This window comes from Emys orbicularis, chromosome 3 (genome assembly GCF_028017835.1).
Source record: "Emys orbicularis isolate rEmyOrb1 chromosome 3, rEmyOrb1.hap1, whole genome shotgun sequence".
NCBI classification, from domain to species: Eukaryota; Metazoa; Chordata; order Testudines; family Emydidae; genus Emys; species Emys orbicularis.
In genome coordinates this window covers 119857075-119878946 of record NC_088685.1, presented here as the reverse complement: position 1 = coordinate 119878946, position 21872 = coordinate 119857075, and the positions used below count along the sequence as shown (strand labels likewise).

General features: G+C 45.4%; 1 protein-coding gene across 1 annotated transcript in view; it reads left to right on the top strand.

Moving 5' to 3' along the window:
* The first annotated feature begins 6447 nt into the window (after nucleotides 1–6447).
* The window catches only part of CNKSR3 (CNKSR family member 3), an 86904-nt gene continuing 71479 nt past the window's right edge, over nucleotides 6448–21872 (top strand). The window contains exon 1 of the mRNA XM_065401030.1: nucleotides 6448–6499. Coding sequence (XP_065257102.1) covers nucleotides 6448–6499 — 52 coding nt within the window. The remainder of the gene's footprint in view (nucleotides 6500–21872) is intronic.

Genomic DNA, 21872 nt, shown 5'->3' with positions numbered 1-21872 from the left:
TCCCATCGACTCTGCCTGCACCTCTCACCCTGGTGGAACACTGGAGTCGATGGGAAAGTGCTCGGCGGTTGATTTATCGTGTCTAGACTAGATGCGATAAATCGATCCCCCCTGGATCGATTGCTGCCTGTCAATCCAGTGGGTAATGTAGACAAGCTCTAACACAGGCCTGCACAACATACGGCCCACGGGCCGCATGTGGCCCTCGTGGGCTCACTGTGTGGCCCGCAGGGGGTGAGTAGGCAAGCGGCGGGGTGGGGCAAGCCCACGGCTGGCTGGCCAGCTGGCAGATGGGCAGGGTGGTGAAGAGGCCAGTGGCAAGCTGGGGAGTGAGGGTGAGCCAGCGGCAGGGGGCAGGGGCAGAAGGTAAGTGGCCAGCGGCGGGCAGGCAGGTGAGCTGGCGGCAGGGGAAGCAGGCGAGCCGGCGGCGGACAGGCAGGTGAGTTGGTGGCGGCGGGCTGAGCCGGCGGTGGACAGCGGGGCAGAAGGTAAGTGGCCAGCGGCGGGCAGGCAGGTGAGCTGGCGGCGGGGGAAGCAGGCGAGCCGGCGGTGGACAGGCAGGTGAGCTGGTGGCGGCGGGCTGAGGAGGCAAGCGAGGGGTGAGTAGGTGAGCCGGTGGGGAGGGGGGCTGAGGAGGCGAGCGGGCAGGCAGTGGCAGGGGGGCAGGTGAGCTGCGGCGGGGGGGGCTGGCTAGGCGAGCGGGTGGGCAGTTGCAGGGGGAGCAGGCGAGCCGGTGGCGGACAGGCAGGTGAGATGGCGGCGATGGCGGCGGGTGGGGGGCTGAGGAGGCGAGCGGGCAGTGGGGGGTGAGTAGGCGATCCTGGGGGAAGGTGGAGAATGATGAGCCAAGTGAGCAGGGGAGCTTTATACTTGCGGGGGGGGGGGGGGGGGGCGGAGGAGGCAAGCGGTGAGTGAGTGGCTGACCTGTTCTACTGATCTTGTCTCTCATAAAAATTGGTCCTTTTTGCTGCTTTTCTCTGGGCTGGGGGTTGTCCCAATGCTGCAAAGAGGGTGTTCCCAAAGGAAGGTGCTTGCTTCTAACCCCCAAGGCCGTCAGTATGTCTGCTCTTCTCTAGTCAGCCCACTTGACGAGTTTGATTGTCCTTGGTCTGGCTCCCATCCCCTCTCCAAGGGTTGCAGCTGTCTGGAGTTGCCTGCCTTCCACGCCTTCCTCATTCACACCTCATTCATTCAACAGGGCAATTGATTACAAAGTGGGGGGAAGATCTTATTCTACTTCTAGCAAAAAGACATTTTTCTTTTACCTTAATTATACTACCTTAGGGGCCCGCTATAACATATAGCTGTTTCGGCGGGGCGGCGCTGGGGAAGGAGGGTTTGTTTCTGCGGGCGGGCGGCGCTGGGTTGTGTGTGTGTTGTGTTTCGGGGGGGGGGGCTGGGCGGGGCTGGGGGTGTGTGTTTCGGCGGTGCTGGGGGGGGGGAGGGGGTTGGCGGGGCCGGGGGGTTTCGGCCCTCAGCTGTTTTCTTTGGAGTAATATGACCCTCGCCACTTTACGAGTTGTGCAGGCCTGCTCTAACACATTGACAATATCCTAGCATAGTCTCAGGCTTGGTCTACACAAGAGAGTTAGGTCGACATAAGGCAGTTTATGTTGACCGATGTCAATATAGTGTAGTGTCTACACTACAGCCTTGTTCCTGCTGATGTAAGTGCCCCTACTACACCGACATAATAACTCCACCTCCACGAGAAGTGTAGGGCTTATGTCGGTGTAGTTAGAATGGCGCAGTGTCTGTGTAGAACCTGCGTTCCTTACATTGGCTGTTGGCTGTCTTGTTAATTTCATGGCTCTGCTGGATCCGTGAAATTGACAAGAAAGCTGGCTTCCGGCTCCCCAGCCGGGTTGCTGCCGGGTCTCCGCTCCAAGCTGGGCTGCCATCTGGGCTCCCAACTTGAGCTGCTGCCCGGGCTCCCCACTGGGAGCCCTACAGCTCTCTCCCCCTCACCCCCAAGATCCTGGCTCCTCACCGGGAGCACGGCAGCCAGACGGACTCCAGGTGTGGATCTCCCTGCTGGAGGCGAGACGCCCTGGGCAGCTTCCCCCCATTCCCAGCTGGGAGCGGGGAGGCGAGAAGCCTGGGATGCAGCTGGGCTCTGGGAGGAGAGCTGTGTAGAGCTTAGAGCCGCGAAGTGCTCCTGGTCAGGACGCGCACCACTGACAGAAGGATGATAGTGTGGACATCAGCTACCGCAGTAATTACCTTGCATGACTGGGCCCAACCAGGTTGTGGCTTAGGCACTACTGCAATATAAACGTTAAATTAATAATAATAAGAATAATAAATAATACTGCCAGGTGGTTAGGGATGTTCTTCCCCACACACCATCAATGTCCTGAATTTCTGCTATCAACCAAGAAGTAGAGGTAGGGGTCGAGAGACAGCAAACATAAAAATAAATCATTTTTTCCAAAGATGAAAAATAATCTCCCCCCAATTGCTAACCTGTGTGAGTCCCACAGTTACAGTGTGGGTGGAGTGTATGGCATTCCTTAAAATGTTTTACTGCAACTACTGTTCTCACATGGCTTGGAATTAAATTCCTCCATTTCCTCACATTATGCCCCTGTAAAAATCCCTATGGTATAGCAAATCCTTGCTTGATGATATATTTTGGAACAAAGCAACTGAAATTGTTTTCAGATCAAGTACCCATTTTGGAGGCCCTGTGCAAGAAATTTCAGTTTAAAACACAACATCCAAATACTTTGTAGGTGGAAAAGGAATCCACCATTTCCATCTCTAGTCCCATTCTATGTTCTCTGATCCCATTGTATCAGATGGTTGCTATTCCACTTAATGTAAAAGGATTAAATTTTAATGATTAACTGTTTTGCTGGAATAGTATCAGTCTAAAACATTTAAAGGAACTACCTGACAGAATAAGTTAGATTATAATACTTCTTTGCATCTCTATAATTCCTTCCATACAAGGATTCAAAATGCTTTAAAACATGAATGAATTAAACCACACAATGCCCCAGTAAAGCTGTTTTGATATTATCACTGATGGGAGAACTGAAGCAAAGATGATGAAGTAACTCACCCAACATCAGGAACTAAGTTAGTCTATGACAGGACCAGAAGCAGAATTTAGATCTCCAGCTTTAACCACTAGACCACACTCCCTCTTATTGACATGGATAACCATTCATTTTTCTTTTAGGAATGGGCCCTAATTTCCTATGCCAAGGGTTCTTCATTTCCCAAATTATTGAGTGGGTTCCTAAAAGTTTGTATGCTTTAATATTGGGTGACCTTTTTTCTGATATGAGCGTTCTGCAGCAGTCAGACTTTTCCTGCATTGCAGCCCCACCCCATAAACAGCTTCAGGGAGAGTGCAAAAGTGTGCTGCAGCTGCACTTTCTCTTGAGCCTAAAATCACTACCTGTACATCTGCTCCTTGCTAGGGAAACTAACTTTTAAGATTTGTCCAGGTCTCCAGGTTCTGTGGCAGTACACAATGTAGAGCTGGTTGGGGCAGTTTTCTGTTAGAATTATTTTCCAAAGGAAAAATCACTTCCTGACTAATCAAAATTTTCCAAAGGAAAATTTCAATTTTGCCAGACAATTTAGATTTTCGATTAGAAAATCATTCTCACCTCTGAGGCCATCCTGCTCTTCAGCAGCCTACCTGGCTGTGGGCAGCCTGTCAGGGGTTTTAGGTCTTTCAGGGTCCTGGCTCCTTGGCAGCCTAAAAACCTTAGCTCCCAAGTTGTCTGGCTTCCCAATAAAGCATGCTCCTGGAACTCTGAGCAGCTTGGGGAACCTCAGAAGTGTTTAGAGAAATACAAAATGAAATGCCCTTTTGATTTTTTTCTAAAAAAAATATTTAGAATTCCTGTTCCATGGGAAAATTTAATTTTTTATTCCATTTTAGAATGGAAGTTTTTTGAAATTTCTGAATTTTCCATGGAATGTGAATTCCGGTTTCTGACCAGCTGTAATACAGTAGAACCTCAGAGTTACGAACCCCTCGGGAAAAGAGGTTGTTCGTAACTCTGAAATGTTCTTAACTCTGAACAAAACGTTATGGTTCTTTCAAAAATGTACAACTGAACATTGACTTAACACAGCTTTGATACTTTGCTATGCAGAAGAAAAATGCTGCTTTTAACCATCGTAATTTAAATGAAACAAGCACAGAAACAGTTTCCTTACCTTGTGAAATCTATTTTTTAAACTTTTCCTTTATTTTTTAGAAGCTTACATTTAACACAGTAGTGTACTGTATTTGCTTTTGTGTGTGTGTGTGTGTGTGTGTCTCTGCTGCTGCCTGATTGCATACTTCCAGTTCCAAATGAGGTGTGTGTTTATTGGTCAGTTCGTAACTTTGGTGTTTATCGTTCTGAAGTTCTACTGTATAATGCTTATTCAATGGGCCACAAAATAGGGCTGGTTCCTTCTGTAAATGCTAACCTTCAGAAAGAGAGGCTTGGTCTACACTACCAATTTATGCTAGCATAACTATGTCACCTGGGGGTTTGGAACATCCACACCCCTGAGCGACGTAGTTATACTGACTTAACCCCCAGCATAGACAGCACTATGTTGAAGGGAGGGCTTCTCCTATCACGGGGCGGCTCTAGCTTTTTTGCCGCCCCAAGCACGGCAGGCAGGCTGCCTTCGGCGGCATGCCTGCGGGAGGTCCGCTGGTCCCGCGGCTTCGGCGTACCCGCCGCTGAATTGCAGCCGAATCCGTGAGACCAGCAGACCTCCTGCAGGCAAGCCACCGAAGGCTGCCTGACTGCCGCCCTCACAGGGACCGGCAGGGCGCCCCCCGTGGCTTGCTGCCCCAGGCACGTGCTTGGAGCGCTGGTTCCTGGAGCCGCTGCTGTCCTATCAGCATAGCTAGCACATCTCGCGGAGGTGGAGTATCTACGCTAATGGGAGAAGCTCTCCTGTCGGTGTAGGTAGCGTCTTCACTAAGCACTGCAGTGGTGCCACTGCTCTAAGTATAGATAACCCCAGAGTGTTGAATACGGGCGCATAACTTTTGTTAGTAGACCTAGGGGGAAAATGGGGGGTAGGGGAAGGAGGCTGGTGGTTTGAAATCTGTGAAAAAAATCATAGAATTATTTGTCCGCCTGTTTGTTGTTGTTGAAACTGATTGATTGAAAATGTTCCAAACAACTCTACTCTGTTCAAGTTGAGCATGTGCATAAGTGTTTGCAGGATCAAGGCCATAAGTCTTATGTTACTAAAGAGTTTCTTCTCTCCTTGAAGCACATCTGAGCCATTAGTGAGAGAGATGTGCATTCTAGGGCCCTGCTTTGGCAAAGACTTAACATGCTTCACTTTGGGCAATCCCACTTTGATAGTGCTACTCCCAGTGCATATAGTTAGGCACGTGGGCTAGGTCTTTGCCTGTTTGAGGCCTAGGTGGCACTTAAATTCTCACAGATTATTTTCTGGAGCTGGGGACTTCTGTCCCACAGGGTGTGCTGGGGCTCCCGTGGGTTTGAAAATATTTACTGGAGCTCCGCTCCAGATGGGTCTGGCTGAATTTAAGTCCTGGGTCTTGGGTTGGGTATTTGAGTTCCATGTGGGGGTCTTCCCCCAACTCCTTGCAGGATCCAGGCCAGGAAGAGGTGTTGGGGCTCAAGCCATTGTTTTATTTTCATAACTGAGGCGACAAGCCCTGAGATTGCTGGGACCAAACTGAGAAGTGCCAGGGCTCAGCAGTGCAGCCCTGCCAAACATTAAGCACTGCTCAGGCCCTCTAAGGGAAAATGAGACCCAGGAAAAGGAAAGAAAAAAATGTAGGTGCTGGAACTAGGGGGGCTGCTGCTGCACCCCCTGGTTTGAAGTGGTTTCCATTATATGCAGGGTTTACAGTTTGGTTCACTGTCTCTCAGCACCCCCACTATACATATGGAAGAAAGCCATTCCTGGGGACGGGTCTATACCACAGTCCCTGCGTCCGCTCCCCTCTGCAGGTTATAACGCCCCGCTCTGAAAACCCATCCGTGCAGAGGCCCAAAGCACTTGTGGAGTCGCGTGGGCGCCGGCCCGACCCGGCCCTTCTCAGGAGTTTCACTTCAGCCCCCGCTTGGGCTGGAAACAGCTGCACACGCAACCTGAGCAGCTGAGCCACCGGCCGCTCCCCGCCCGCCTCCGCTGGGCGAAGCCGGGAGAGGAAAGGGGGCAGAGCCGGGCGCGGGGGGCGGCGCTACAAGGCTGGGGGCGGGGCCGGCTGAGGCCGCCGCAGCAGGGTCGGGACGCGCGGCTGAGGCGGGGGAAGCACGTGGAGGAGGAGCCCGCGGGAGGCAGGCGGAGCTGCTGGAGGGGGGCAGCCCGCCCAGCCGGGGAGCGGGGATGGGCGCTTGAAAGGGGAATCTGTGGCCGGAGGAGGGAGAGCGGGACAAGTGGCTTCCCGGCAGGGACCTTTGTGGCGCGGCTCAGCCCGACGGGAGAGCGCCTAGCATGGAGCCCGTTACCAAGTGGAGCCCAAAGCAAGTCGTGGACTGGACCAAAGGTAAGAGAGAAACTCAGCCGGGCTCGTCCCGCTCAGGGGAGCAGCCAGGGGTCCCACGCGCGCACCGCGGTTGGCACAAACTTTCTGTGTAAGGGAGCAGCTGCCTGGAGGTGACTTGCCGTGTCCCGCCACCCCCTGTTTCTGCCGGGGACGTGGGGCGCTGCCGAACAAGTTCTCACTCTTCCTCTTCAACGCGCTTTGTGAAGCTCGGCCGCCTGCTGACTCCCCGGCTCTGTACTACCCCTTCCAGGGACTTGCTGCAAGCGAACACCCCGCCTCCGGACATGTTGTTTTGCGGCTTGCTGGGGGAGCCTCGGCTGTGGAGTGAATGCTGTTAGTAGTTCTCGCCGCCTTCTGCTTTTGTATATACAAGTGCTCGTGTTGCACAGCTCTGGCCTCCTGCTGGTCTCTGTGCAACGCTCCAGTTGCTGGTGGTTGGCCGTCAGGGGCGTACCGTGACTCTCGTGTGATCCTTTTGAAGAACCCTGAAATGCTCATTAAGTAACACTCTAGAAGCGTGGGGCTCCTGAATGCCTGGCTAAGCCGCAGTAGTTCTGCTTTGAGCCACTCAACCCCTCAAGGGAGGAGAGGAGCTGATAAAATGACCCAACTGTGCAACTTGAAGGATATGTTTGATGTTGACTCCAAGTCAGTCTCCTGGGCAGGAAAAGTTATTTTCCATGAGTATGTGTAAGCTTGGCACTACTTGTTTAGGATTTCCAGAATCCTGCTGGAAACCTGGCAGTTTGCTGGGAGATTTCCAGTCCACTTACATGGCTTTGGTCTCTTAGGTCCACAGTTCAGAAACCAGCAAAGTTATAGTATTATTTTTGGGGAGGAGTACATTTTGACCTGGATAGCTTTGCTTTGGGTTGAGATTGAGTTGCATGGTACTTTGTGTGTGTGTGTTCTTCTTTAATTGGATTCTGTCCAATGCTCAGTCCCTTTGTCCCTTTCACTTGTGATCATATTCTTTTGTTCAAAGAATTTTACAAGTATTATGTGACTCATTCTGCAAAGTTCTAAACAAAGCCAATTACTCTCAAAAAAGGCATGGAGTTTGTATAATTTTGATGGAAAACTGCAACCAGCTCTAGTAAACAAGAATTATTAATCCCATTTTACAGATGGAGAAACTAAGGGAGTTAGTGTTAGAGCTGGGTTTGGAATGCTGAACTCTAGATTCTGACACTGTACCACCCATCTCTCTCATTTATCCATCAAAACTTCCTACCCCATTTTGAGGCTTCATCAGCATGTTGACATAGCTGTGAGAAGCTTCAGTGTAGCTGTTGTATCTGAAAAGAGTGCAGAGCATCTTCAAAGCTGAACAAATGGGCAAATTTTTTTTCTGGACGATGGGGCGGCAGGCACCTGGAGAAGTCAGGGCTGTCTGGTTGCAGTGTATGTTTGCAGCTGCAGGATGCCATAACTTTGTGATCACTCTGGATTTTTTGTGTGATCGTCTCTAACCCCTTGGCAACACTGTTTTGGAAAGGCAGCTTTAAAGTGTTAATGCAGAGGTGGGCAAACTACGGCCCATGGGACTCTCCTGCCCAGCCCCTGAGTTCCTGGCCCGGGAGGCTAGCCCCCGCCCCATCCTTGCTGTTCCCCCTCTCCCGCAGCCTTAGCTCACTGCGCCGCTGGAGCAATGCTCCGGGCGGCGGGGCTGCGAGCTCTTGCCGGGCGGCGGGGCTGCGAGCTCTTGCCGGGCGGCGGGGCTGCAGAGCCGTGTCCTAACCCCGTGCTCTGTGCTGCGTGGTGGCATGGCTGGCTCCAGCCGGGTGGTGCGGCTGCCTGTCCTGGCGCTCTGGGCAGCGTGGCTGTAGCGCCGCCAGCCACTGGTGCTCCAGGCAGCGTGGTAAGGGGGCAGGGAGCGGGGGGGTTGGATAAAGGGCAGGGGAGTTTGGGGTGGTGGTCGGGGTGGTCAGAGGGCTGGCTACAGGGGGGTTGAATGGGGGCAGGAGTCCTGGGGGGGGGCAGTCAGGAAGGAGAGGGGGAGTTGGATGGGGCGGCGGGGGTCAGTCAGGGGTGGAGGGGTCCGGGGGCTGTCAGGGGACAGGGTGGGTTGGATGGGGCAGGAGTCTGGGGGGGGGTGCGTCAGATAGGGGATGGGGGCCGGGCCACGCCTGGCTGTTTGGGGAGGCACAGCCTTCCCTAACAGGCCCTCCATACAATTTCAGAAACCCGATGTGACCCTCAGGCCAAAATGTTTGCCCGCCCCTGTGTTAATGTCTTGTTTTTTTGTTTTTTTCATAGTCCAATCCTGGCAGCTCTAGTTTGACTTACTTTATGATCCATTTCTTAAAGACAGAAATCTTGTCACATCATAGAGTATTTTACGAGCTGCTGTTGTACATTGCAATGTGCTACACAGAGAGGAAAATGATTAAGAATTGGGTGAGAGCTTCATTTCCTGCAACCTATTATTTGCATCTTTTTTTTTGAGAGTTTATACATTATATTGCAGGGTTCACTTGTTAAATGGAATTGATACAGTAAGATGGATCAAAATGTTCTGTTGGCATCAAGCTGACTTGAAGCTATGATTACTGTCCTTGTGAAGAGAAAGTTTCCCATTGACCAGAAGCCCTCACTTAAGCATCTTAATGCTGATTGAACTGCATAGCTGTGGTCAGTTCTTGGCAACTTTGAAGACTAGATAGATTTGGAAGCCATGCTAGTGTTTTGATATAGGATGGCATGGGTAATTTCAGCATTTGTGAGTGTGAACTCATGTAAGAATGCTACAGCACCTATGATGACAGGGCATGCAAGCAGCCTCTATGAAAGAGAATGCTGTAGAAATGTGATGTAATGCATAACTTCACAACACAAATAACTTCCATAGAAAGATGTGTTTCTTTCAGTGGTGTTGATTTAAAAGGAGTTCATTGTTTTTATGAAATATGTCTTGCTTTGTCACATGGAATATTTACCTAACACATTCTTTCCTCTTCACTAGTCTGTCTCTCCTGCATTTTATCTTGGCATTGAAAGTTTATTGCCTTACTTGATAAAGGGATAAATCTGCTAATCATTTGAAAAGGTTTTATTGTATGCCTTAAGTAAACTTGGTTTGTTTTCTTGCATAATTTATTTTAGCTTGTCTATTCCTTTTAACAGGTCACTCTTTACTTGGGCTCTCACTTAATTAGTATTACACAGAATAATCAAGGCCTGGTTGCAGTTTAATCATCTGATTGACACTAAGACACCTGTGCTTTGAAACGAAGAGGCTCATAGGAGTGAATAAATTAAAGACTCTGTTGTTGATTTTCAATTTCACAGTGTGAATTTGACCTCTTAGCTTCACATCAGAAATCTCCTTCTGGTACCACTCCATGCATGACAATTTTGTAATAAGGAAGTAGGCAGGGAAAAAGTGTTTTTTTTTTTTTTTTTTTCTTGTTTTTTTGTTTTTTTTTAATGGGTACACGTTAACTTCTGTCATTGCATCTGAATGTCAGAGTTGGCACTTAAAAGCCTGTAAATAACTGGGTAATAGCCATGTTGGCACAATGTTTCATGTTTAATTTTTAATCCAGAATAAGTCTGCCTTTCAGCCCAGCACTGTCAGATTTTATTTCTGACCAAAGATCAATATTTTAAGTTTTATCCTGTGATTACTATCGCTCACAAAGCTTAGGACAGTTTTCTAATTACAGCATGCATCTTCTCTCTTCCCCCCCCCCCCCCCCCAAAAAAAAAAGAAAACCAAACCAAAAAAACACAACCAACCCTCCAAGCCTATAACTAGGTTTGGAAGGATTAGATTTTTATCAGTAAATGTTGGTAAACATCAACTTCACTATACACTCAAACTGATGAAAAATATTTCTATCAATCAAAATGTATAGATAGGCAAAGTAAGAAAAATGCTACTTGAGAACTTAACATTTGATTTAAGGATACTTTATATATTTTGACATATGATGTTAACAGTTTGTGTGTTAATGGTTATAAAGGTTAAACGTTTTGAATTACAGTGTCTGCTCTCATTAAATAATTGTCTGACTTGCCAAAACTTTCACAGTTGTGGGAAATTAAAATTGATAAAAATAAAAAATGCTTACAAATAAACAGCAATAATACTACAGGTATTCCTTTTATAGTTTTGATGGGTGTTTGTTTAGGTGTATGTGCGCCACTGAGTAATAGCTAAGATAATCTTCAGCATAGCTGAACAGACAGGACAGGACTGTCTGAGGAAAAACTGCTTGTGTTTTGGTGCTCTGTTCTACCTGTACTCAGAACTGTGATGGCATAGAGATGAATCATCACAAAATGGTATAAATAGATGCAATGGGGGATGGCAGTTCTCAGTGGAGGATTCAGGTTAGCAGATACTGATGCATTTAGACAAGGATTAATACACTTCAGAAAATGTGGGGAATAAGGGGTATAACCATTTGGATCTGGCTAATCCCATTTGGAAGCTCATCAGGAGACTGTGAAAGAGGTTTTCTTTTCTACTAAAGCCTCATCAGTTTCCAGTTCTTCTAGAGCAGAACTTCTGGAATTCCTTTCTCCTTTTAAAAGAAATCCAACAAAACAACCAAACAAAACTTTTAGTAGAAGTATCAGTAGAGGCACTTAAAGTAAATTTGACTTTCTTTCTTTTTTGGGGGGGGGAAGAAGTGTGGCTAGGGTATGTTTTCTGGCTTTTGCACTTGGATTTATTGACAGGCTAACTATTGGCCTAAGAGATGATGATATAGAAGCTTATATTATAGGATTTAAATTGATTTTGAATATGGGCTTTAGGTGCGCACAGTTTTATATAAATGTGTGTATGCCCTTATTGTTGGTCATCAAAGTTTAACAACTGATATAGACCAATTACTGTCACTTGCTGACTCTTGTTGATTGACTAATACTCCATGATTCTCCTGGACAAGTGTATTAATATAAATGTTTTTGTGATTAAAGTGGGCTGAATTTACAGTACTGGACACTGCATGCAGTAAAAGCAGAACCATGCTAGCTAGCTAAATTTGGTTGAAAATAACAAGGTTTGATACGTGGCTTCATTGTTCAACGTGCACAGAATTTTTCTCTGAGCTGTGCTCAAGACTACCCTCTGACAAGTCTGTAGTGCTGCTTTGGAATATTTATAATGATAGCTGAAAACCATATTACTTTTGTGTTTGCTTACAGTGTTTGAAAACTGTTTGGAACATGCTTACTGGCCCTAGTGAGGACAGTGCTTTGGACTGCTCTTCTCTGCTTACAGGAAAAAGTCCAGAGTGGCTGGGAAGCTTTTCTGCACTGACCCACAAACTTGCCTCAACCCTATTCTGGGGCCCACCTTTAGCAGTGAGAGCATACTTCATTGTCTAGGTCAGTAGGCCCCTTGAATCACTATGGAGACGGCTAGGATGGGTCATGCCAGTTGTCATGTAGTCACCTGTTCACTGGAAACTGATTGATTGTTCTGAGGTCAACAACCCGTCTTACATACAGTGTCTGACCAGCCATTAGATAAGAGTGAATTCTGGTTCCACTGAAGTTGGTGGGAGTTCAACCACTGACTTCAAGGAACTGAGGATTTCACTCTCAGGGCTTCACTGCAGAATCAACTCCATGCTCTTAGGCGTTGTCCCTAACCTGATTTCTGTTGATAAACACATCCTTTCACCCAAGTGTGTTGTTGCTTTTATACCAAGGGCAGTTGGTCTGTCCTAGGGTATTCAAAGTACTGCTTATGCTCCAACTGGTAACCTGCTCACTTTGCAATGTGGGCACAGGCTGAACCACTCAAGTGCTGATAGTCCTTCAGTGCCTTCCCGCAATTTCCCTGTGTGCTCAGAAGGACGGCCAAGTTCTACCACTCCTTCACTGTGAACGAATCATAGCGTTGTTCAATTGCAGCCCTAAAAACTGTAGGAAATGATGCCTGGAGTCCTAGCACCCTCAGATGAGTGAGTGCAGCACCTGTGTGGAAGCACTTGGCTATAGCTTTGCAGTGTGGCTGCTGTCACTCAAGGTAGGCCAACCTGGGTACTGATGACTGAGGCAACTGTGCAGTGAAGGCATACCCGTAGTCTCTTCCAATCTGGTATAGATTCCACCTAGTTACCAGGGGAGTTTACTGGCATAATCATACCACTCTAGTTGCACTTGTGTGGACGCTTATTCTGGAATAAGACTGTCCATGTGGGGAGTTATACTGGTACAACTATAGCGGTATGATTTGTTCTAGTAAATTTCCCTGTGTAGACAAGTTCCCGGAGGCCTCAGATCCGATCTTAGTCATTTTGTGTTCATTCTTCAGAAAAAATGTTGATAGAGAAGAATGTAGCTTTGTTCTTTTCTGACTTTATTTTTTATTTATTTATTTATTTTTAACGGTGTGATTCTCTTTTGTGTAAAAGAAGCATAGTTGCTATTACTTCTTCCTGGAACAGAAAGGAATATCATCTATATTTCTTTTTTAGTTCTATATAGCCATGTTCTTCTCTAGCTGTTGCCATGCCTATATTAATTGTGACTTCAAACCAAACTGCATACAGCAAAGATAGTGTGACATTATACTGGAGTGTAGACTCTTTCATTGTGTATCTCTGTTATATTACAAAATGGATTATATGTTACAATTCTAGACTCAGGTAGCCCTGAACCAAGCTGACATTTCTTTCTTTTACTGCAGTTCAGGTTTAGTTACTCTGTGCATTTACTCTTGGGTGTCATTGGCTTCCGCCCTCTGGTATGTCATAAACTACTCTGATTTTTGTTCTTGGTACCTGCAAATACAGTTGTACTAAATATGTCTTAATGCATTTCCTTTCTTTTTCTGTTTTCTTACTCGTTAGCAGCAATTCATCTTGAGAGGCTCTTCTTGACTATTTAAAGCTCTTTGTGTTTTATGTTGCTTAACTTATGCAACTTGGAAAAGGTCACTTGTACCACAATTGTTTATGCTATTAAGTTGGAAACCATAGCTGGAACAATTATGAATGGCACATGGGCACCCAACTTCTCTAAGCCCTCACTTTTTGTAATGCTCTCTTGGGAAAACTGAATAATGTTGTAAGGTACCAAATAATTTTAAGCACAATATTGTGGGGATTATAGATTTTTACTTGCAAGTACTTGTATCTCCATTCTTCTGACTTGAAAGTTACCTGTAGTTGGGCTGCAGAAGAATTTTTGTTTTTCATGTTTAGAAATAATTAAGAGGTTTTGCGTAATAGACCAGGAAATGGCTTCCAATGGACACAATCTTGGCTGAAAACAAACAAAAAAATCTCTACTTTTAGCTTTTTCTGTAACAGATGAGGCACAGCCCTCAGAAATGCAGTTCGAAAGGGTATATGTGTATACACTTATATAGAGAATTCCTACAGTTTTGCAATCATGTGTTGTGTGTTTTTAAATATCACAGTCCCTGGACCTGTCTGGAGTGAGCTGTTTTCTTGCAGGTGTGCTGCCCCCAGGAAACAAAAACAGACAATGACTACTAGTAACCAATAATCCTAAACTCCAGGGAAGTTCAAAAGAAGTGACTTGACCTAAATTCCCCTCCCAAAATATCAGGCAGCCACTCAGTTTTCTCTTTGTCTATTGCAACAAGAAAATGCAATAGAACTTGCATAGATAGGGAAATGTGTCAGATTACAAGTATTAATGAATTTGTGACATTGTGCAGTCTATATGGTTTTATAAAAACATGATAATAAGTGAATATAATGTAACTTATGCTTCATGCAAAAGGTCTCTTGTACGGTATCATTACAAAGCTTATAATCTACTGAGTATGATCATCCGATTTGTATAAATGTACCACTCTTGTATCTAAAACTAGAAATATAAAATATAACTCTGAGGGCCTATTGTAATTATGTAAAGTGTGGGCCATTAATGATGGTTTGGAATCTTGATGACTCCCATTAACAAGGACCATTATCTGCAGATGGCTGTGTTTACCTGTGAGTCTTCCTGTATATGTGTGTGCTGGCAAGTGGGCAATGAAGTCTTGCAGTGACATGTGATCATGTCACCTGAACTGGAATCCATCTTTAACCTGGTGCTTTTCCAGTGAGGGGGGGTGGAAACCCAGAGGGACAAAGGGTTCCCGCCTTATGCAAAAGATATATAAAGGGGTGGAACAGAACAAAGGAGAGAGAGGAGCCATCATGAAGAATCCCCTAGCCATCACCTGAGCTGGAACAAGAGCTGTACCAGGGGAAAGAATTGTGCCCAGGACTAGAAGGTGTCCAGTCTGAGAAAAACTTACTGAAGCATCTTTGAGGGTGAGATTATCCGTATTTAGTTTGATTAGACATAGATTTGCGCATTTTATTTTATTTTGCTGGGTGACTTACTTTGTTCTGCCTGTTACCACTTGGAACCACTTAAATCCTATTTTCTGTATTTAATAAAATCACTTTTTATTTAGTAATTTACTCAGAGTATGTATTAATACCTGGGGGAGCAAACAACTGTGCATATCTCTCTATCAGTGTTATAGAAGGCGAACAATTTGAGTTTGCCCTGCATCAGCTTTATGCAGGGTAAAACGGATTTATTTGGGTTTAGACCCCATTGGAAGTTGAGCATCTGAGTGCTAGAGACAAGCACGCTTCTGTGAGCTGTTTTCAGGTAAACGTGCAGCTTTGGGGCAAGTGATTCAGACCCTGGGTCTGTGCTGGAGCAGACGGGAGTGTCTGGCTCAGCAAGACAGGGTGCTGGAGTCCTGAGCTGGCAGGGAAAACAGGAGCAGAGGTAGTCTTTGTACATCGGGTGGCAGCTCCCAAGGGGGTTTCTGTGATCCAACCCGTCACAGAATTAATCCAAATAATGGCCCTGTTAATTGACTTAATGAATCAATAATACTTGTATTTAATATTCATAATGGTGTTATCTGACCTGATTTGTAGGCCTGTCCTGCAGGCCATCCCTGGCTGTTTCCCACATCTTAGATGTTATGCTTTCCTGGGCTGTTCGCAAGCAGGAGAATATGGGTTGCAGGTCAGCTTGCTCGCCACTATGGATGCTATTCTTGCTGAGAAGTCAGCTTCTCTGTCTCCTTCTCTGACTGTTCTCCCCCTGCTGATCCCAGCCGCGTGGAGCAGTGGGGTGGCAAGGAGGTGGCTTAGGCAGGAGAAATGGGAAGCTCTTATGGGGACCAGGGGCTAAAATGGGCTGCCTTGAAGCAACCCATTGTCCATCTATAGTACTTACATGGCCCCAATTGTCATAGTATCTGAGCTGCTCATGATTTCCTCTCCTCTCTCTTTTTTAAACTGTTTGTTTAGGGAGTATTGACAGAGTCACAAATCCCTGGTATGTAAATATCAGAAACAAAACAGTCATTACAACAGTGAGCTTTTGTTTAGAGCCATTTTATAGTAACGTCATCAGATCTTTCCATAGAGCAGGGTGTTACCCTGTTACAGAGTGTGCATCCTTTCAACACTTGTGAGGTCATTTCTAGTGATTGTTATCAGGGGCAGAGATTGTGAGGAGTATGCAGGGGCATTCTCCCCCCCCCCCCCCCCCGATACATCACAGAGGTGATGTGTGGGGGTGGAGGCAGATTTCCCCCTTCTATTTGGCTCTGTTTTCTCCCTGCAGAAGAATATTCAGGGGGTGGGGTGTAAGCGTGACATTGCCAGGTGCTGTGTGTGTCCAGGTCAGTTTCCCCCCCTGGGTTGCTAAGGGGAAGGCAGGAGAGCAGCACCTGATGCTCACAGCAGAGCTCCAGCTTGGGGCCGTTTCAGTTTGATTAGCCTATAAAGTAAGAGACTTGCCCCAGAAACACAGGCATCTAGACATTCTAATCAGAACCAGTTACATTGTAAGAAAGTGAACATAGATCTGAGCTGCTCCCCAGTGTCTGAGTAGTGTACAGCATTGACTGTGTCAAGCCCAGGAGAGTGACAGAGTGAACAGAGAAGGTTAAATGTGAATGCAGTGTGCTTAGGCAGATGGGCAAAGGGGACAGGCTTTAGTGATGGATTTTTGTGTGTGCATTGCATGTTTATGTATTGCTAAAACCAGGGAGACATTATTAATAATTAAATGAAAGTGATTGGTTCCGTTTATTCAAGAATTTGTTTTTATGCTAATGTTGATTTTTAAGTGGCAGCTGGTAGACATGGCAAATAATTAAGGGTGATTAAATAATGAACGTAAACTGTATTTGTGATTTCAAGTACACTGTAATTTAAGTACCACTAACAATCAGTAAATCCAGAAGTTAGACCTGTACCTATTATTAATAGTATTAAGCCCCCTGCCCTCCCAAATATAGAAGTCAAACTATGCCTATGATTTTTATTAATTTGAGTGAAATCTCTGATAGATATTGAACATACTATTCAAAACAATGGGACAGCGTGCTTTTTTTTTTTTTTTTTTTTTTTTTGCGCTGGTGAATGTACTTTGTGTATTTGAATAAAAGGTAACCAAGTATCTATTTGTTCTGTTTATTTTGCTGGGTATGTAATTGGTGGGTTCAATTTTTCCATAACCACCACCTCCCATACTTTTTGAACCATTCCTCTGCAGTTGGACTACATGATTTTTCTAATGTAGTTATCCTCATCATCCCTGTGAAGTAGGACAATGCTATTATCCCCATTTTGCGGATGGGGAATTGAGGCTCATAGAGACTAAGGCCATGTCTATACTAGAGAGCTTACAGTGTGGCACAGCTGTACTGATGCAATTGTAGCCCGTGCAGCCGCTTTATGCCAACGGGGGAGAGCTTTCCTGTCGACATAATTAAACCACCCCCAATGAGCGGTGAGCATGTCAGTGGGAGAGTGTCTTCCACTAACATAGCACTGTTTACACCAGTACTTCTGTCTGTGTAACTTACGTTGCTCAGGAGTGTGTTTTTTCACACCCCTTAGTGACACAAGTTACACTGACAAAAGAGCTAGTGTAGATATAGCTTAAGTGACTTGCCTAAGGTCACAGAGGAAGTCTATGGAAAAGCAGAGAATTGAATGAGTCTCCTGATTCCCAGGTTCACACTCTTTACTGCTGGGCCCTGCTTCCCTCCCACCCAGCAACTGTTCCCCCTCAAATCCTCTGATTATCTGAGGCTTCCCATAGACCTTCCCCTGCCCATCTCTTAAGTGGGGTACACACACCTGCCCACATTTGCTCCCTGACCAGGCGGAGGAGCGTTGCAAGGGAAATCTGGTGTCCTCTTGACTCTTTGCCCTGGCACTAGAGCATATGCATGTGCACGATCTGTCTGTGAATGGTGGGATGCTGGCATATTAGGATTTGTTTAGTCTGTTTAAAAAACAAAAACAAAAAACAAAAACCAAAAAGTAGGTAACAATTTAAAAAGATTCTGCAAACAAACTTCTTGGGGGCAGGGCCAGTGTCATCTATGTGTTTGCACAGTGCCCAGAGCCTATTGTAGGTACTTATACGGTCCCTCATTACTGTAGCATGTGAGCACCTCACAATCTTTATTGTATTTATCCTGACAGTATCCCTGTGAGTTGGGGAAAGACTATTACCCTTATTTTACAGACAGGGAAATGAGGTACAGAGAAACTAAGCAACTTGCTCTGCTTTGGCAGAGGAGGAAGTTGAGCCTGGCTCTCCTAAGTCTCTGGCTACCTTCTTAACCACTGGACCATCCTTCTTCTTTGTGTTAGACCTCTAGGTCAGTGGGTCTCAAACTTTTTTTTACTGGCGACCCCTTTCACACCGCAAGCCTCTGAGTGCGACGATCCCCCCCCCCCCATAAGTTAAACATACAGTTTAATATATTTAACACCATTATACATGCTGGAGGCAAGCGGGGTTTGGGGTGGAGGTTGACAGCTCGCAACCCCCCATGTAATGACCTTGCAACCCCCTGAGGGGTCCCGACCCCCAGTTTGAGAACCCCTGCTCCCGGTGCTGTCATAATACTGTATATAAGGAGTGACATTTTGTCCAAACCAACCAGGTAATGTTGAGTGTAAAGAACTTAGCCTGACTGCACGTAGGACAGATGAAATATTGCTCCTTGACAGACCTCAAGTTGGCCTGTAAGAAGGCAGGAAAGCAGCTGCCGAATAGATTCAGGGGTGACCTACTATACAGAGATGCTGTCAGGTGTTTTGTGCTATCAAGTTTCTGTTAATTCTAAAATGTATTGGTCTACTTATACTTTCAGAATGTTTCCCATTTTACCTTGATGGTATTCTTTGGACCCCCTTCCAGAGTTTAATTTTAATCTCTACTATATCTAAAATGATGCCTATTTTACAGAATTGGCCATAGAAGTGGAACTAGTTGCAACCTGGTTATCCCTGGACATGATAAAAACATATTGTCAGTGAAATACCTTCAGTTGTATGCTTTAAAATGTATCCTGTTAGAGAACTCTAAAACAGGTGGATCAAGAATATAATAAAAGTGATGCAAATCTTGTATTTCTAAGGCTCTTCTCAACTTGGTATCTAAGCATCAGATAGTGATCGTAGTAACATTGGTAACCTTTTTTTTTTTTTTTTTAAATGGCAGAGGTTTTAGCTCAGTAAGAATTGGATTGAGACAAATCCCAAGGCAGTCTAATTGGAGAGGAATTCCAGCTCTGTGGAGATAAGTCACATGCCTGACATGCTTGGGGCCTTTTGTTCAGTAGTCATTCACATAAATATTTACTTTCCAGATCCTGAACTCTTCTGAGAACTACGTATATTTCAGTTAATAGAACTTGGTTACTAGAGGAAATGCTGGATGATGAATGGACTGTCCATGTGTCTCAGACCCATCTTTATATGTTGTACATTCAACTAAATTCTTATTGGTCAATACTGTATCATTGTCAGGCTTCTAAGGATTAAATGTGTTGAAATTACAGCATATTAACAGTTGGTAAATTCTGCTAAACACCTGTTGTAGCTATACTAAAGAGCAGAAAGAATTTTGGTAAAAATTGCTTAAAAGTCCAGGGCTTTGGAGCTGTGCTCTGCGCTCTGCTCCAGCTCCAGGCAAAAACCTGCAGCTCCACTGCTCCGGAGCTGCTCTGCGCTCCACTCCAAAGCCCTGCTTAAAACCACTGTGCCCTCACACAAAATTGCTAACTTCTGAAACCTCTGCTTACCTTGAGAGCATTCCCAAGAGGTGCTCAGCATCTTGCATGATTGGCCCTTTTGAGGTTATTGCCTTGTGTGTGTGTTTGAGTGACTATTTTCTGCAAACTTCGGCATCCCACTGACACTAGAACACACACCACTAAAGAAAAATAATCTATGATAAATATTGCCAACAGAACATGTTTAAGCACGAACTGGTGCTACAGAAAGTTTGAGTACAACAGAAAGTGCACATCACATAAGTAAAGTGGACCATGCTTCCAAATATTTGATATGAATTGCTGTTTTAAACATATAAAAGTCACAATGCTACTAGTCAACTTTCTTACAGTTAACAGCATTGCACATGTGCTTGTATGCAGGCAAGGTCTTTGGCCATATTGGGAAGTAACAATCAGTGTGCGCCTCACCTTGGCTTTATGACATGGAATAATGAAAGGATAGGTAGGTAATTCTTTATAGCAACTATAAAAATATGGAAATGAGGAAAGATTTGTACAGATCTTGTTTGATCTCCGAGTCAAACACACTGGATTCTAGTAAAGCAAATTTCTAATGCTGTAGATGGCTAAATCATACTGTGATGGGTTGCCTTCCTTTAAGGTGCCTCCTGATGTACTGGAACCCAGCCTGGGCCCCTTTTGCCCTGTGTTGATGAGCCAGGCTCTTAAGCCTCCTCTAGCACATACACACAGGCAGGGAAACACCCAGCTGCAGAAAGACAGACACTGAGATCAGCTCTGGGAAGACTCCGCTTAAGGGACTTGCTCCAGCACTCAGGTGCCCACCTCCCTTAGACCCAAAGGTATATTGTCTTGCGTTGTATAGAAAGATCTGCACAGCGCAAGCTCATAAAAATTCGCCCTCTCCCTCAATGTGAAGAGAGAGATGCACAGCTTCTTGCCTCCCCCCGATATGGATTGCACAAACTGGGTTATGTTTATAAACAAGAAATAAGTTTATTAACTACAAAAGACAGATTTTAAGTGATTATAAGGGATGGCAAACAGAACAAAGCAGATTACCAAGCAAATAAAACAAAGCACGCAAACTAAGCTTGATTCACTAAAGAAACAGCCAATGATGCCAGCCACCATTGCTCACGTGTAACATTTTTTAACAAGTCTTTGGAGCTTTCTGCCATGCTGCCCCTCACACTTAGGAGAAGTGCCTCATAAATAGCTGCAAAACGAACTCCTTGTTCTCCAAAAATCTCCTTAAAACTCTTGCTGTGATGCCTACAAATAACTTGACAATGATTAGGCTGCTGGTGTGTTGAGACCACTGCCTTTGTTGCTGACCAATATTGTCTTTGTTTCCTTGTACGCCTCAGTCTATCTCCACCTGTTGTCTCTTGTCTTATACTTAGATAGTAACCTCTTTGGGACAGGTACCGTCGTCTTGTTCTGTGTCAGTACAGCACCTTGCACAATGGGGGTCTTGCTCCGTGACTGGGGCTCCTAGACATTACAGTAATACAAATAATAACCCTTCACTGGAGTCAGAACTCTGGTCCTAGTAAGTGAAAACCTTTGTCTCTTTGTCGTAAGGAATGTATCCACCATTTGTTTTTAATTTGGGAGTTCAAACACTATTTAACTTTATTTTCATAAGTCTTGCTCTGCCATATTTAAGTGATTAGCAGCGGTTGATAGCTAGTGATTCTTATAGGAGGGGCATAAACAAAACATCTGGTGACAACTAGATTGTAGGGTTGCTCCTCATAAATGTTTCATGACATTTCGTAGTCATCTCCTAGATTGCTATCTCAAAGGCTGGTTATCTGTCAACTTCAGCAGCTTTTGCCTTACTGCATCATATTCTTTGACTAGCTCATGGATGTAACAGTAGCCGTGGCGGATTCCCACATATGTACATTATTCATATGTGCATCCACAAAGGGGAAAAAATGTGAGTAATAGACCTCGTTGCAATCAACCAGAACAGTTCCACATGGTAGCAAGAGAGGAGGTTGCCCTATTTCTTCTTGGGAGCCAAGAGGCAGTTTTGCAACATTTACTCCTGCTTCCACTGTGAGAACCAGACATCAGAGCCTTAATTACTGGAGTTCAGAAAAGGAGCTCTTGTGACTAATGAACTACTCCTTAAACCATAAAAATACATACCCTTTTGAACAGAGTGAGCTCTTAATTGCATGTTTTAGGTGAAGGCCTTAGAGCAGGGGTTTGCTGTACCACAGTAACCACATGAAGTTACCGAGCACACAAACCTGATGTATGAGAAATACAAACAAGTAACGCACAGTATACTAATACAGTTTTAAAACAAAATAAATTTGGGCTTGATCTGTATAA